The sequence below is a fragment of the Mastigoproctus giganteus genome, chromosome 3 (assembly GCF_048544385.1).
Source record: "Mastigoproctus giganteus isolate SK-2022 chromosome 3, ASM4854438v1, whole genome shotgun sequence".
NCBI lineage: Eukaryota > Metazoa > Arthropoda > Arachnida > Uropygi > Thelyphonidae > Mastigoproctus > Mastigoproctus giganteus.
The window spans coordinates 212,348,721-212,367,113 of record NC_143577.1 but is presented as its reverse complement, the minus strand read 5'-3'; the positions used below and the strand labels follow the sequence as shown (position 1 = coordinate 212,367,113).

Here is an 18,393-nt window from a genome sequence, read left to right as displayed (position 1 = left end):
GTGGTTCCAAAGATAGTATTCAAAAGGTAAGTTCTGGTGAACTTAATGGCCACATCTTGGATCCACCCCCAACCCATCCAAGTATTGGGAAGATACTTGTAGATATACTCTCTAACATGGTGAGTGTAACAGACCTGGCAATTCAATTCTCAAAAAAAATTTCATAACTGTTTCCTGTTAAATAGCAAAAGATGACTAAATATCAAATCATCCTACACGGATTTAGATGTAACAATGTATGCAATTTCACCTGTGTATAAAATTATACTTATACTTGTCAGTTATGCAGGTGTTATTAGCCTATACAGAAATCCATATGCATAGCAAACTTTTTATGTTCAAAATGTTGAATCCTATAGTCATGATTTGGTGCTGCCACACTTACATATTCTATGTACTGACAACTAGATATTTTGAGTGGTTAATCACATTTCAAGAACATTTTCTTACATATTCACATTTGGCAATACTTCCCTTTCAGATGGCAGAGGTAAATTAGTTTAACAAGGTGTTCAAGTGAAAATTAGAGAAACATTTCCTACAGTGTGGCCTTTGAGTGGAAAAATGAATGAAATTTTTGAAGAATAGTCATAGTTGCTATAACTTCTGATAACAAGAAAATCACTCTTTAATGTTAAATTTTTTTATATCCACAGATTAGGTTCTTTTCCTTCAAAGTCTAAAAGTAAATTATATATATATATATATATATATATTTTTTTTACTATAAAAGCAAAATTCATAAATTAACACCACAAGCTACTGCCGATGTGTCAATAATTCATCATGTCCTTATGGTAGGAAAGACCTTTATAGTAAAAAAAAAAAAGAAAAAAAAAAGTAGAATAATTTTACTTTTAGATTTATTTCAGTAAACCTTTTTACACTCTAGCATGAAAGACTGCTGTATAAATTGATACAGTGTTGAATGGTATTGAATTAGGGGCAAGTTACTGCTATGGATAAAGGGATGACTGATTGGCAGAAGACAGCGATTATAAATGGGCACTTCTCATCTTAGAATAATGTTACTAGTGGCAACCATCAGAGTTGGGTGCTAGGCCCATTACTGTAACAAAAGCCTAGAAAAATTAGGCAGATGGGCTGATAAGTCGCAAATGAGGTTTAACACTGATAAAGCAAGATAATGAACAAGGGCAGAAGTAAGTCCAAGTGGCACAACACCCAAGGGGGTGGAGAAGAAAAAGGGACGTAGGTGTGATTGCACAGTCCAACATGATATTCTCCAAGCCATGCAGAGGATGCTAGGATAGTGCATAGGATTTTGTCAATGATATACAAGAATTTTTCCAGCTGGGACAAGGAGGTGATTATCCAGCTGTATAAGGCAATGGCTAGACTGAATTTTGAGTACTGCATACAGGTCTGGAAGCCTCATTTTTAGAAGGATGTAGATCTGTTAGAAATAGTGCAGAGAAAAGCAACAAGATTAGTCAAGGACACAAAAGGATACCCTTACCATTAAAGATTTCAGTTCTGAAAACTAGGCAACTGTGAGGAGACTACTGAAGTATTTAAGGCCTTAAATGGATTGAGTAAACTGAATGTTGACAGTAACCTCACTCTTCCTGAGACAACACACACAAAGGAATATAAATTTAAATTGAAAAGGGATAGATGTGCAAAAATTTTATTTCAGCCAAGAGTAACTGATTGTTGGAACAAATTTCCATCTGATATTGTGGAGGGGGGACAGTTTGAATAAATTTAAGGAAGACTTAAAATTATTAGAGGTTATTAGAGGGGTGAACAGATGAGGAAGGTTCCCCCCCATTTGCAACCGCTAATACTACTTTTGTTACCTATTAATTTCAGCACTCTGAATTATTCAGTAATTTGAAGGCAGGAGTTGTCTATTTGTCCTGAACACCTGTAATTGTTTTTTCTCCATTTTACAAAATGCTAGACAAGAACCAATTGCAGTGAAACTTAACAGATTACAGAAATAAAATATAATAATGTAATATACTGATACAGCCCATTAGTAATTTCTGTCCACATTTCTTGTTAATTTGCTATGTCTATTTCTTTTTAAAATGGAATTTTTTTATATTTGAACTTGTACACCTTACCTCACCGCCTACTCCCTAACCTGTGTCCAAGCATTCTGTTATTTTTCCTTTCAATTTTCCAACATGGCTGAACAATCTCACTGTCTTGATCATCACTTGACTAGAGAATTTATTACCAACCTAAGTTGCCACTGCTATTGTAACCACATTTGCTTTTGGCTGCCCCTTGCTTCTGCTGGGATATAGCATTCCCAACAGCTATTAAGAACAGCTAAATGAAAATAGCCATAAGGACAAACAGGAAATGTTACCAAAGGTAGCCCTTTTTTCACATGCAATATTTCAGAATAGAGATGCCCAAAAGTAAGATAAAAGAAAACAGACTTGCAACACAAAAATTAATACAGAGACCAGCACCAGACATGCCTAGCCAAGCTAGGAGGAACACAGCTGAATACCCAAACATGGAATGAACCCAAGAGGGAGGATGAGCTTGACACTAGTGTTTTCCAAGAGGTGTACACGACACTTGCACACAGCATTAATATTTGTTCAGTAATGGTGTCAACACCTGATAAACAGAGCCGTCACATGGCACATGAAGGTTCTAAGACAACACATGATGGGATTACTGGCCAACCTCAATCCAGTATTCCTCTCTCAAGGAGGATTGCACTCTGATACCCCAACTCCAATTTAACAACTTTTTTTTTCTTTTACTTAGTGGCAACGGAGAGGAACTAATCAAATTTCAGATGATTTTCTGCTGGTTTATTGCTAAGTGGCCAGTTATACAATACAGTCTGTCCTCATATAGCACGATAGTTGTGTTCCTAGAAAACCTCGTGCAATATAAACAACAGGCCCTATGGGAAAAGTGGGGTTAGGTGCCGACCACCCAAGATTGAACACACATTTGGAACCAAAACATTACCAAACACAATAAATAATCGGGTAATTTTAATCATTATAAAATACGTAAGTATTTTATAACGATTAAAATACGTAAGTATTTTATAACGATTAAAATACGTAATAAAAAATATAATATATATTTTTATTATAATATAATAAATAATAAATATTTTTTATTATTTATTATATTATAATAAAGTATTTTTTAATACTAAAAAGTATTTTTTATGAATAAAATACGTATGTTATTCGTAAAAAAATTATTATATTAAATAAAATAGTCGTAATAAAATACTTACGTATTTTATAATACGTAATGACTATTACGTAATAAAATATTGCTAATGCTTTTGCTTCTATCGTAAGCAAACTTGTTTTGTTTGATTTTCTATCCAAACAGATGACAGCCGTTCCATCCCTTCCAATTCTTGTGTCTTAATCTAATGGATTTTAATTACACTTTGAGTTGTTCCTGGTACGAAAGTTGTTTTTATTTTCTCCGCATTCTTTCTAATTCTCGGCGTTGCCTCATTTAGGTCTGTAGCACGTGCAATATCACATGGTCTTTCATTTCGCTCAAAGCGTTTCACACTTTCATATTTTTTTCTCTATCGACAGAGGCGGACTGGCCATAAGCCTTACCCGGGAAATCCCGGTGGCCGGTGTGATTTTGGCCATAAACCGTAGTATGAGGCCACTATAAATTTTCCCGTGTAAAAATTTTTGACCCAGTCCGCCTCTGTTTATCGATATTGCTTTTTCTCTCTCTCTCTCTCTCTCTCTCTCTCTCTCTCTCTCTCTCTCTCTCTCTAAATCTGCAGTGTCTTCACCAGGACACTTCCTTTTCACACCTTTTAAGCATTTTACTCATTTTTAGGGAATAAAGCGCAATTACAAAACGAGGAGGCACGCTTGATACACATAAACAAAGCTGCTCGCGTATAGCAACTGAATAAACAACACCGTAAAGGCTGAGATACACTATTAACACCCCACATTTTACTAAAGCACATTTCTGGGGGTTACTACCATAAAACAATAAAAACAATTTCCAGTTTCGTTTCTGCTAGTGGAATCTGTTATAAACTGGTAGTAAACTCCATCTAATTGCATTTGCGATTATATCGATAGCTGGAATTGTGTTGGTTTTTACGTTATTATGGTGAAATATGTTTCCCCTTCACTGATATAAAACACATAAATACATTTTCAGAATCTTCTTCATTCCTATCGTGTTGCGTTCGGTTGGGGTGATTCCGCGTTCGACTGCCATTTCTTGTAAACACAAAGGCGAATCGTGCATAAGCGAATTCGGTTCGTGTTATATAAGACATCGTTCCCCTATTTATAAATCGTGTATGATCGAATTCGTGTAATGTAAACACGTGTTATACGAGGACCGACTGACTGTACAATGCTATAACACAAATGACATTGATGGACTGTAGGGGAACTGACTAGACAACACACAAACACATACATCATTTACATACATGTACATCATGTATAGATAAATGGAAATTTGCACTTTTTTTTTTTTTGTTTTTACAGATAATCAACAAAATTTATTCATTCATACATATACCCATATAAAAGGAAATCCAAATATATATACATATATAAAACAAATATATATACATAAGAAAACAGCAGCAAGAAAACTAGCAGACTGAAAAAAGTCAATAAATTTATCAACAATTATTGGAGATATTAATGCAGTTGGCATGTCATCACCACTCTAGAAAGCCAACTGCCAGCCAAATAACAGTTAGTTCTCTACTGTCATCCAATCAGGAACGTAACTACAAGAGACTACTTTTCCTGTAATCTCCGGTGTAGCTAAAAAAAAATGGTGCTATTTAACTCCATTAATTATAATAATACAAATATTTCATTAATGTATTACTTAGCCTACCAGAGAGGGACAAAAAGATGAACTAAAAACGTATGGCTATTAGTTAAAATTAAAATTTTAATATAATAAACTATCTTTTTGCGATATCTGCTTAACCACGCCAATAGTCATAACAAAAAAACAATTACTTAATGTACACAGTGCATTGCATTTCAGCTTGTCAATATTTTTTCTTAACTGAATTTTTTTCTTTCTGTGATTAATAGAAGTTAAAAATAAATATAGTTATCTCCTTTATCAATTAATTACAAATATTATAACTTTACAGAATACTTAATAAAACTATAGTTTTGTGTTCTCTAAACTTAGCCATTCGGTTTAATTACAACTGTATAATATTTACTAACCTCTTTTCCCACACTCTTTTTAAGAGTATCTCTCTCTCTCTCTCTCTCTCTCTCTCTCTCTCTCTCTCTCTCTCTCTCTCTCTCTCTCTCTCTCTCTCTCTCTCTCTCTCTCTCTCTCTCTCTCTCTCTACATGTGTCTCTTCACAAGCTACACCATATTCATGAGTCTTACATAACAATATAACCAAAGCATGCACAGACTATCTAAATCTAACAATACTGTATTAAAATTACATTTAATCTACAAAATTCTTTTTTTGAGACAAACTGTATGGAATAAAGAAATAATTTCCAGATTTTTCTTTGTCTGATTTTAATAAAATTTTGGATGTCTTGATTAATCTTTCTAAATATAAAATTTCGTGAAAATCAATCAACAATGGGAGTCAAGTTATTACATGCAAATGAACAAACATGGCGAAGACAATCAGCACTTATGCATATAAGCTGGATTGTCTTCACCATTTCTAAAAAAGATAAAAATAAATGAATAATTACTAAATAATTAGAAAAAAATAAATATTCAAAACAAGCTTGGATTATTGAAAACTGTATATCTACTCACCTGTAAATGAGGCCAAGAGGCTTCTAATGTTGGATCATCTTCTTCAGGATCAAAATCAGGATTTTCACTTGGAGGTAAGGTGCGAAACAAGTTGCAAGATATCTAAGAATGTAAAATTAAATTAGTATCTCTAGAAATTAAATTAAAAATTAAATTAGTATAAATACCAACAATATTAGTCCTTTACTAGGCATGTTAAAAGTATAACTTTAGCAAAACCAATGGTGGTCATTTTTCACTACTGTTATGCTTGAAATAAAGGAACAAAATAATTCAAAATTGTTTATTTTTTGCAGCCATCTTTATTTTCAATCTATTAAGAACTGTTAAAAATCCATTTTTTTTTTATATTGAAATTGCACTTTTTCATAGCATGTTTTTTAATGCCTGCATTTGGACATTATCTATACTATCTAAATGCAAGCAAAACTTGAAGGAAATAAAAAAAACTGAAACTCATGCACTGCAGTGACAAGATGCCGCTGAGATGCTTACTGCAGATGTTTACAACCTCAGACATTTCCATTTGCTTGCTTCAGACCAAAGGTTATGCTAAATTAGTGCTTTAGAGTGCTTGATAATTATATGCAAGAAATTATTTCACAAAGCCTAACAAAAAACTCCTTTATTATTTTTTTATAGCCAAACTTCTATCACAAAAGAATTAACAATGAAGATTGAATATTCTTTATTATGGTGGCCTTCATTTCTCTCACTCTAAATTTTCACTTCAGTTTGAAAATAACAAATCATACTAAAATCAAACAAAATTCATACTAACATCACTTTAACAGATATTTTTATTTTAAAATTTCAGTTGTTTTGGGCCATTTACTGCCAACATGCCTGGTAAAGGGTTAGCAGTCACTGTTCTATTGTGTTTTATGTATTTTATGAATAATCAATAGATGATATCATCTTAAAGAAATTATACAAGTAACATGAGAAAAATCTTGTACAAAAAGAAACATTCAAAATAATAAAACATTATAACGTTAAAAATAACATACAGTATCCACTGAATCAGATTTTTCATCCAAATGGAACCCGGTGATAAGTGCCTCCATCTGATGGGATTTACCACTGGCTAAAATTTCTCAATGAGGCAAATTTAACTTATGGCTAATGAGAAGACTGGCCTTTTGTTTATCAATAGAGTAAATATTGATACAGATATCATATCAGACATAAGCCTGACTGATAAGGAGAACATTTCTTTGGATATTTATATTCTGCTCGCACATTTTCTATTTCATTTTTTCACAGCTTTGGTGGTCACAAGCATTTGCTTACTAGTTGCCATAGTGTTGGAGTGCCACACAACTCAAATCCTTCCGAGTTGAGGGGTTATCTATCAAACACCACATTTGTCCTTTAGCTGCTCAAGTGTCTTGTAGCTTCTCCTTGAAAAGATGGAGCATTGGTGGCCTACTTCCTTCTATTCTTTCCCAGCTTTTTCTATGTATTTTTCATTATGGTGGCCTTCATTTCTCTCACTCTAAATTTTCACTTCAGTTTGCAACAACTTCAGCCAGTCAAGGAGACAGATCATCTCACTTTCCAGTTTTTTAGGCATTCCAGAGTTTAATTCTGAAAAAAATTTTCCCATTCATTCTGGTTTTTCATTTTTTGAAACCCTAAACCTGCAAAAAGACATACCATCTCAGTGTTTTTCTTCTTTTCTTATTATTCCTTTTCTATACAGATAATATATTTCCAATTTGGAATATGTACATAACAGAGTCGAATGTTTCATGATATTTTCTTATCACTTCTTCAATGACAGTGGTCTTTGAAATACTGCCATCACAAAAGATCACTTCGGTCACAAGACAGTCATATTTGCTGTCTGGTTGGTGTGAACAAGAATAATGTTTGTATTTCACTCCAGACATCTAAAAAAGATCAGGAATTAAATTATATAATTTATTTTACGAGGCATGGTTAAAAATATTATCAACTGTTATTGCTGGCAAAAGTGATAATTCTGGCTCTCACTGTTCAACATCGGGCACTCGTGTTCACACTTTATAATATAAAGTTATAGTACATATTGTAATGCATGCGAATACATTAAAATTTGTATTCTGTAATACCTTTTAGGTAATGCAAATCTTAATGTATGTTTTCACTTATTTATTTTGTATGTGTTCTAATTTCTCATATTAAGGACCTGAAATCCAAAAACTCTCAAAATCCAGAAAGCCTTTAGTCCCACACTATCTGGATAAATAGTTTGGTAATGTATTTGCTAAAATTTAAAATATACAGAAATTCATAAACAATACCAAACACGTATCTTATGACTTCTCAACCCATACAGAGTCCAAGAGCAATACAAATACCAGTAACTTTCATACTTTCACTTACCATTAAAAAAAATAAAATAATAAATAATCTCCACCCCCTACAAAAACCCCAAACATGAAAGATATTAGAACACACAGTACTTAGTACCACATAGGTTGAAGGCTGAGAAGATGAAAGATGACACTTATTGACATTAAACTTGAATTTCTATAGATTGTAATTTTCAGGAAATACACGTGAAGGGAAGTTGTTCCAGAAACGAGGCTGAAGGGGTAAATGAGGAGGAAGAAAAGTTGGTTCCAGGAGTTAAGTTGGACAGTAAATGGATGGTGACTGGTTGAAGCACATGTTCGGACTGGTTTGGAAGAGAGAAGGGGGATTGTGGAAGCTAATAGTAGTAGTAGTGGCACTTGATGCAAGAAAGCAAGTGTAGGAGCTTATGCAGCATCAGCCAAAAAAAAAAAAAAAATCACACCATACCCTCCAATTGACTGTCCAGTTCCTCCTTAAATTTATTTAACCTATCAACTTCCACAACGACAGATGGAAGTTTGTTCCAGCAATTAACCACCCGCTGGCTAAAGGCAAATTTCCGCACATCTATTCTACATCTATCCTTTCTTAATTTGAACTTATGTCCCCGTAGGTTCGTATTCTGAACAAGTGGGAGGATCCCATCAGAATTCAGCGTGCTCAACCCATTCAAGGCCTTATAGACCTCAATCAGATCACCGCGCAGGTGCCTAGTCTCCAGCCACTGCAATTTGCAGAACTTAAGCCTCTCTTGGTAAGAGGATCCCTTCATTCCCCTCACCAATCGTGTTGCTCTTCTCTGTACACGCTCAAGCAAATCTACATCCTTCCTAAAATGAGGCCTCCAGACCTGTACGCAGTACTCAAGGCGTGGCCTGACCATTGCCTTATACAGAGGGACAATCACCTCCTTTTCCCTGCTAGCAAAATTCCTATATATCATTGACAAAACCCCATGACCTGCCCTAGCAGCCTGTCTACATTGCTCAGAAAACTTCATATCTGACTGCACAATTACTCCCAGGTCTTTTTCATTTTCTACCACCTTAAGTGTAGTACCACACAGTTGGTACGTTTCTCTGGGGTTACTTCTAATTCAGGAGAAGAGTACCCACGGAAGTATCTATAGAAAAGGCAGAAGAAACAGAACATCTATGAGATAGAGAATGGAGAGACTTTGTAAGAGATGGGCCATTAATTAACCAAATGCCCTCTTCTGAATGGAGTCTAGAAACCTAAGAGGTTATGGAGGCACAACCCCAGATGTGGAAACAATATTCCATGGTAGAGATTTGACAGAGTGAGTAGCTATTTAGAAGAAAAACAACAGTGCAAACAAAAGAGAAAACTCCATTTTTAGATGCAGAGGAAGCAATATTTGTGATTGGCTTATTGCCAAGAGAGATTGGAAGTGAAGGTAAACCCTAATAGAGATATGTGATCTTATCTAGAAATCTGAGTGTCATCGAAGATAAGCATAGGAGCTAAAGAATCCTTTTTGCAAGATATACGACTGAGATTTAGAAGAATTGAAATTAACTACATTATCTTTTCTCCAATCGGCATTTAAGGAATTGGTAGTGGATATTCGAGAAGCTGAAGTTGTTTGTACACTGCAAGGTTTCGCAAAGTGGAAGGTGAAATGCAATGTACTATTATCAACAAAACTAGGGAGAGGATTTCCAGTCAATGGAAGAAGGTCACTAAATATACAAGAGGAAAATAATGAGAGAAAGGACTGAAACTTGGGGAATAGTGTAGAAATCAAAAAACAGAGGGCACCTACCATTACACTCAGTGAGCAATCAGAGAGAAAACTGGATATCCAATTGCAAAAAAAAAACAAAAAAAAACCGGTTGAAAATCCATAAGATGGAAACTTATTTAGAAGATCTTTATGTCAAACATGATCAACAGTTTTTGAAATGTCGAGAGCAACTGCTTTGACCAAATTTTTCTATTGAATTTATCCATAGATGAATAACATAAGCCAATATATCACAAGTGGATCGACACTAACAGAATCCATATGGGCAATCATTGATCAGATGGATGGTTTCAAGACAGTTTAGGAGTTAGCAGTTAATGGATTTCTCCACTACTTTAGAAAGAGTAGAAGTAATTGCAATGGGAAGATAATTGGATAGGAAGGATTTGTCGCCCTTTTTAGGGACTGGCTGGATATGAACCAATTTCCAAGCAGAAGGAAAAATACCATTGGAATAACAAAGTGTAAAAAGGTGACAGAGAACAGAGAAGCTCAGGAGCAAGTTTCGAGTACAAGTGGGAAAATACATCAGGACCTGGAGCTTTCTTGGCATCAAGATGGTTCAAAATTCTTCTGACATACTTTTCACAGAAGACCACAGAAGGCCTTCAGTGAAGTGCACTGAGAATGGTAGGAGATAGTTTATGAAAATTACCAATAGAAGAGTTAGAAGGACAGTAGGATACTAGTAAGTCAACTTTATCTTTAGCTGAGGTGGCAATAGAACCACAAGGCTTTAAGAGAGGTGGGAGTACAGATGGGCATAAGGTGTGGCCAAATGCTTTGGCAAGAGACCACAATGGTCAGCTACCGTGTGGACAAAAATCAAGTTTTCTACTCAGCCTCTTCAAAATCTAGTTTGGACTGATTAATAACTGCCTTACATTATTGTGAGCATCAGTGTAGGCAAAAAATTATCCTAGAGATTTGGATGCCTGCCAGTTGTGACACACAACATTCTTATCCTGATCAGCCTTAGCACATTTATTAGAAAACCAAAGTTTAGATAAAGGACGAGTTTTTAAGGTGGAGTGTGGAATAAAGGATTTCACTCCTACAAGAATAATTTCACTGGCACAATCTGAGCAAATACTGATATCACAATATTTTAAACAATAATCTAACCAAAGAAAAGAAGATTAGAAATATCACAGATCATCCCATTTTGCATTCTTGTAATGCCAAACAACATGAGGCAGAGAATGGCCATGAAGGAAAGGCTCCACTGGAGAAGAAACCATCACCAAGTTGTGATCTGAGGAGCACACACCTTTACTATATACTTGGAAGGATTGATTGTGATAAAAAGATCAAGTGCATTGGCTGCATGGTTAGGATTGCTTGATATTCTGATAGGTAAATGAACAATCTGTGCAAAGTCATTAGTAATTGCAAAGGATTCCAAATCTCAAACAGCTGGATCTGCACAACTTCAAAACTGAAGCCAGCTAGAGTTGTGAACATTAAAATTGCTAAGGAAAATTGGATTAGAGAAAGTTTCAAAGAAAGGAAGTGAGAGAGTTTGAAGTGATTAGGAAATTGAGAGATCAATAGAAGCAACAGATGAATATGACAGAATGGGGTAGAGAGATTTTAAGCCAGTGAAGATTGAAAAGAGGATATTCCAAATTACTGTCTCTGACAGGGAATACCAGTGTGGAAACATGTACATGTGCCACCTCTGAAGTGAAAGAAATCATACAACGAATAATTAGGACAACTGAGATAGCAGTGGTTGAATCAACTGATTCTGTCAGAAAATTAAGTGACACTTGGCAGACTGCAAGTGGAAATGAATATCACTGCGATTTGAACTTGAGATCATCATGAAGAGTTTGACTATTCCTCAGGGGCTCACATCTGGTGAGTATGGGCTTGGCACACCCAGGGTCTTGAGCTGGATATCATCATTCTTCTCTTTCTTGGTGATTCCCCTTCTACTTTTGACACTCACTCACTCACTCTCACTTTCTCTCTCTCTCTCTCTCTCTCTCTCTCTCTCTCTCTCTCTCTCTCTCTCTCTCTCTCAGTGTAACTCGGGAATTTTTTTTTGGCTGGTGCAACATAAGCCTCAGGCTTCCTTGCACCATGTAGCTAATATTAATAATAATAAATAATGATTAATATTCATGACATATTCAGCAGTAAAGAACAGGAGGGGAAGACATGTATGAAGTAATGAAATTTTAACTGGGGTTGTCACTCATATCACCGGGATACCCACTAATGAGAAGCCAACTAGCTTTGAAATGGAGCTGTCTGGGTGGTGGTATCTACTGAGAATAAGTAACATTAGTCTTCTTTACTGGGGAAGTGGTGCTTATTCAAGGTAGAGCAATAACAGGCTACTTGCTGTGTTGGCATTTACAATACAAGATGGCCTTGTTAGACCAGGGTTCAAGCCCGTGACCACCAAATACGGAGGATGCAGAAAGGTCAGGGAATGACCACCACATAGCCCCGGAGCAATATGGCCTTAGTTGCTAATGCTCCTAAAAACCAAATAACAAACAAACAAACAAGATGGCCTTGTATTGTAAAAAAATTATACCAATTTTTTTCATCCACTTTGGTGATTTACTACGAACAAAAATTATTCTTTTCACTAACTTGTTCATTTAGTGAATTTCTCGTACTCTGAGACTTTCAGCCCTAAATCTCTTTTTAGTTATTTTAATTCTTTAAAAATAAAAAATAAAAAAAAAATGATTGAAAATCAAGTTCAAAAATATTTTAATTCACAAATTTTTTTTATCTAAATTTATTTTGCAAATTGACACAAATTTCACTCAAAAATTGTTCTGTTCACTCTGGAGTAACCCAATATTTTCCAAGGTAACCTTTTTGTTACAGTTTCTCTACCGCTCATTTTGGAAGTGTTCATTTGCACAATCAAAGAAAAAAAAAAAAAAACTTTCAGCAAGGCCAAAAAAAATTCTCCAAGACCCTTAGTGAGGGCCATTATAGGGTTGCAGTCACAGATTCAAAGTTTGTAATTGAAATCTCCAGTAAAATTACCCATTGTTTATCTAGAGAAAGAACATGAGTGTGGTGAGCGTAATCTATTATGCAATTGTTTAAGTCAAAGCATGACCTCTCTGTACATCGCACAAGTCTGAGCCATACGTTTTTTCACACCGAATGAAGAAAAACAAAATCAATTACTAGTAACACTGTCAATTTTGATCCATCTACAATTTGTTGTAATGTTTAAATAAAAAAAGAATTCTGTCACTTCAGTAGCTGAAAAATAATTGAAAATTATGATATTCTTATGCAAAGAAGGCGATGTTTGGGGGCCAGGCATGACAGTGATGATGGGCGTACAAGCACCCAAGGCCTCAACATAGAAGGGGGGACTTCACCAATATTTAAAAACAAGGAAAATACAAAACACACACATTATTAAAACCTATCCCTACAACAGATGTCAAATACTTATTTGATGAAATACTTAAAAAAAAAAAAAAAAATCATCATACCATTCTCATAACCTCTGGATAAACAGGCTCTGTTAGCACTCCCTTTCCTGTAGAAATATATTCCACCAATTCATTCAAAGTTGCTCTTTTCACTTCTTTCCCTTTCAAATCAGACATAGGATCCATGAAATCAAAAACTATCCCACACTGTCGAATCTTTCGAGTAAAAAGTTCCTCTTGCTCTGATGGTGAAACATCTGGAAATAAATTCATCAATTTATAAATACATAATAATTCTCTACATATGATAAAGCCAAAATGATAGTGCAATTAGAGTGATGACTATGAAATTTATACCAGTAATATTATCTTTCCCCTCCTAAAGACAAAAATATAAAAAAAAAAAAATAATAAAATAAAAAAGGACTAAAAACTGCCATAATTTAATCAGTATTACTGCATAAATAAAGAACTGCAAGTTTCAGACACTGTCGTTATTCCTGTGTTATCAATTTCTACAAGTAGGGTTCTGACAGGTTAGCAAAGGTGGTAACCACATAAATTCAGAATTTATATGCCATATTGAGCATAGTAACAAAAGCAGTGGTTTTATCTGTGCCTCAAAGTTCCAAATACAGTACATCCCTCTGCTAAAGGACAACAGATTATGCTTATGTAGAAGCAGTTATCAGGTATTCAAAAAGGATTGTTGCCGAATCTTCGTTTACTGTTATTACTTCAAAAACAGTAATAAAAAAAAAAATGCCGATCAAGTTAATGCTCTCATTCACGAAAACTGATTATTGTTTCTGCCGTTGCTGGAAAGTTAGGCATAACTTTCACAACCCCCTAAAATAATGCAAAGAACACCCCCAAAATTTTTCATGGATGAGAAAAAGCAACAAAAAGTTACTTCTTACTTTTTAATTTACCCTTGTGATATAAAATAAGCTGAAAATAAGCAAACTAGAAACAAAAACTAGCCTACTCTTGACATGACAGCAAGTCTATGATTAATACACACACCACCATGCTACATAAGGGAATTTGAATAATGTTCCCTTTCCTAAAAATATATAGTTTTGAAATCAAAATATCAAAACATAACAGGTAGATTAAAGAGTAGCTGCAGGACACAAAGAAGAGGGTTCTTATCAGAGTGAGTAGGGGCCATTCTTGCTTCTGATTTTATCAAATATCAACAAGGAAATAGAGAGTAATATTTGAATTTGCAGATGATATCCAGGTTGAGAGTCAATGATACAAGTCAGTCAGTCCCTTCAAAATGGTTTGGATAAGCTTCATGGATGGTCACAAAAATTATTAGTAGTACAGTCAGTTCTGCTATAATGTGGTATATGTGTTTCTAAAAATCTTGGCATTATGGTATTTCACGCATTAAAAACAACAGTGCTTATGGCAAAAATAGGGATAGGGACAAATCACTCAAAAAAAAAAAAAAAAAAGTTCAGTCTGGTAAGTAAAACAATAAAAGTTAGAAACCCAATAAAATTGCTAACACAGGTTTAAACATCTTAAATTACTAATAAATATTACAGTAAATATAGCACTTTATCTTGACAAGATACAAAGTTTGCTTGACTGATATCTGTTCACTGACATTTTATTTTTATTTTTGGATTTAAAATTTAAAACAGTAAAAAAGATAAGCAATCAATAACGATGAACGCACAAACTGAACAAGTAAGACAAGTTTATGAAGCTTAGTAAAAGCCCACAGAATTCCAGATACTGGTATTATGGCAAATGAAGTAAGATCAAGTTTACTACCCATTTATAATTAGATTGCACTAACTGAAAACTGCAAATTGTTTTTATTGTTTTATGGTAGTGAACTCCAAAAATGTGCTCCTCTGCTCATGCTATCACACCTCATGAACTTTCTGTTTGAACAGAAAAATGTGAGTTTCTGCAAACATGAGTCGGCCTACAATATCATATGTTATCATGTGAATATGGTGAATGACAGCTGTGGTCTCCAACCAATACAACTACAGTAAATGGGAAATATAGCTCTCACACATTTGACATTTTTTAAGTTTCATAAACTTGCATGTATCGCTGCGCAGGTCACTGTGTTCAGCTTGGTGCCGGGTTTTGCATTCATCCGGTGATACAGATAAAATCGCACATGAGCAAACGCAAAAATCACGTTATACTTGCATTGTTACCTAAAATATCAGTTGCATTGGAGCAAATCCTTGTTGCGAAAATGCACGTTATAGCATAATTGACTGTACTGCCATATGCTGCAAGAAAACAAGTTCATACAGCATCAACCAAAAAAAAACTTTTCGCATCACCTGTTCATCCCCTCTACGGGAGTTCAGGGGAACCCCTGGTGCTGTCAGTAAACAGTGTACAGTTCAATACCTATATATATATATATATATATATATATATATATATATATATATATATATATATATATATATATATATATATATATATATTTGACACTATTAGGCCACATGCCTAATAGTATCAAATATACATACAAATTAAATATATACGAGAAAAAAAATTATATTTTTGTAGGCACGTTTACAATTTTAATTAGACCCTGTTATTGTATGAGGAATTTAAACAAAAAAGTTAGCAAAGATGATAACAAAACTAAAAATGGATGAACTTAGACAACAAACCATTTAATGTCTTTTCTCTGACTGCTTAATGCCAGATAGTAGGCTGATATTTGGTTCCAATATTGTTGAGCATAGTTTTAATTCGTTCTCCAAATGAAAATCTGTCATCTGAGATCTCAAGCTTGTTTTAATTTTTGTGTTATATATAAAAATGTTGATTCACAACAGTAGGTTGTCCCAAAACAAGATAGCATTTGACTAGCATGTTGATGTAGATGTGGGCAATCAACAGCATTTTTCCATATTTAAAGAGGATCCTCATCAAATAGACTTCAGAATATTATCTTCTGAGAGCTCAATTAATTCTATCTGTAAATCATCAGGTGCTTTGGATATTTCAGGTGTAGTTGAAAAGTTAGTTTCAGTGAGATCATGTTTCTCAAAATCAGCAAACCTTTCACTATATTCTTCAATCAGGGAGTCTAGAAGAGCTGTGTATTCTTTCATGATTTGTTTGTATCCTGTTCATTAATTACTCTTGCCAGTTCAGGAAAGTTTTCAGCTGAAAGTTCCAATTGGATAAACAAGATTTTAAAAAAAGTCAGCTTTTTCCTGTATTTTAAGCCACATATCTTAAGTAGATTTGGTTTTACCTTACAAAAATATATTCAGATCATTTTGCTTTGACCATTATATCACACAAAAATGTAATATCTCTGCAGAATTCCACTTTTGACAATTCACACTGTTGATTCAGTTCCTCAAAAAAGCTTGCAATTTGTTTTCTCAAAGATAAAAGTTTGACAAGTATTTGTCATTGGGGCAACCAGCACACTTTAGAATGATATTGCAGATGAATGCTGAGTGTTTCATCAAGCTGAAGCATGTTGCGAAATTGGTGGTTGTGATGTATTTGCTCGAATGTAGTTTATAATACCTATGGCACCTCCATAGCCAGGTGGGCAGGAGCAGCAGTGCATAGCACACGCTTCCTGATTAGACTGTGGTTCGAGCCCGTGACCACCAAATACGGAAGGTCAGGGAATGACCACCACATATCCCCAGCCCGGATAAAGGGTTAGGGTTGGCGTCGGGAAGGGCATCCGGCCGAAAAAAAAATTGTGCCAAAACAGTAAAAACGCTGACCTCATGTATAAACTGATAGCTTGGGGGGGATACAAGGACTAATAGTTTAACAGTAGCCGTAGGCAGAGGTGAAGGCGATTCTTGCACAACTTCTATTAGAATAAGTAGCGACCTGGTTTGGTTTGGTTTTATTGGCGCATTAGCTACTAAGGCTATAATGCGCCAAGAACAGGTCATTTGTAAAAAATTTTAAACTTTCAGTGACTTAATTAGTTAGGTCACTATGTCAAAAGGTATAGCAAATATATAAAAGAAAAATGTAAAAATTTTATATCCGAGTAAAAATATTTATTGATTTTAAAAAGTTAAAAACAGCAGACACATTGTCATTGTCAGATAAAATCTGACTGAGTGTATATGGCTCAGTCAGATGGTTAAAAGCGGTAAAACGAAAATTGCCAAAATCTGGACATTCAATTAAAATGTGATGAATAGATAAAATGGTGCCACAGTTCTCGCACATAGGACAGTCATCTGCCCTCAGCAGAAAAGAATGTGTAAGATGACTGTGTCCTATTCGGAGACGAGCTAGAACAACTTCCTCCTTACGATTCCTGCGCAGACTGGACTGCCACGGTTCAATTACAGGCTTTACACGATATAATTTATTCGCAGTCTGTCTATTCCACGAATCCTGCCATTGGGAATGTATCTTTCGATGTATTATTTGCCTGTAGTCTGTATAGGGGACTAACAGGCAACGGTTATTATTGGGAATTGCTGATTTGGCTGCGGCGTCAGCCAAATCATTTCCCCTAATCCCAATGTGGCTGGGAATCCAGCAGAAGCGGATGTCATATTCGCGTTCATGGAGAACGTGAATCTTCTGCTGAATGCTAGACAGAACTGGATGAGGATTATATCTCACAGATATTAAAGCCTGTAACATGCTAAAAGAGTCGGAATATAAAATGAACCATTGGTATTGGCATTTACTAATATGATCCAAGGCTAACTCTACAGCGTGCAGCTCTGCAGTAAATATGCTGCATTCAGAGGGAATCTGCTCTGATATAGTGCTGTCTGTAAAGACAGCAGCAGATCCCACATATGATTCCGACTTCGAACCGTCTGTGTAGACTGGCGTGAAGTCGGAATATTCAGTTCGGTGTGCTGAATGAAGCTGCAGGTAGACACATGATGGAGTGTCCGACTTTCCCCAGTTTCTAAGCGACAAGTAGCATGCAGGGACACGAGCATGCCAGGTTGGAAAGGGTTGCTTTGATGTTTGGGCAACCTTGTCTACCTTGATATTAAGTTCATTGAGTAGCTCTTGGAGACGAATATCAAAAGGACGATTGGCAGTCTTACGAGTATTGTACAAGTTTTCCCA

At 35.1% G+C, this 18,393-nt stretch overlaps 1 protein-coding gene across 4 annotated transcripts in view; it reads right to left on the bottom strand.

Annotated features, from left to right (window-relative positions):
• Positions 1-18,393, bottom strand: part of LOC150088662 (serine/threonine-protein phosphatase 2A 56 kDa regulatory subunit epsilon isoform-like) — a 258,149-nt gene that overhangs the window by 147,886 nt on the left and 91,870 nt on the right. For all 4 annotated transcript variants that reach the window (XM_090369609.1, XM_090369608.1, XM_090369611.1 and 1 more), the window contains exons 2-3: positions 13,369-13,565; positions 5,776-5,877 (exon numbers count right to left, since the gene is read on the bottom strand). In XM_090369609.1, coding sequence (XP_090225735.1) covers positions 5,776-5,877; positions 13,369-13,565 — 299 coding nt within the window. The remainder of the gene's footprint in view (positions 1-5,775; positions 5,878-13,368; positions 13,566-18,393) is intronic.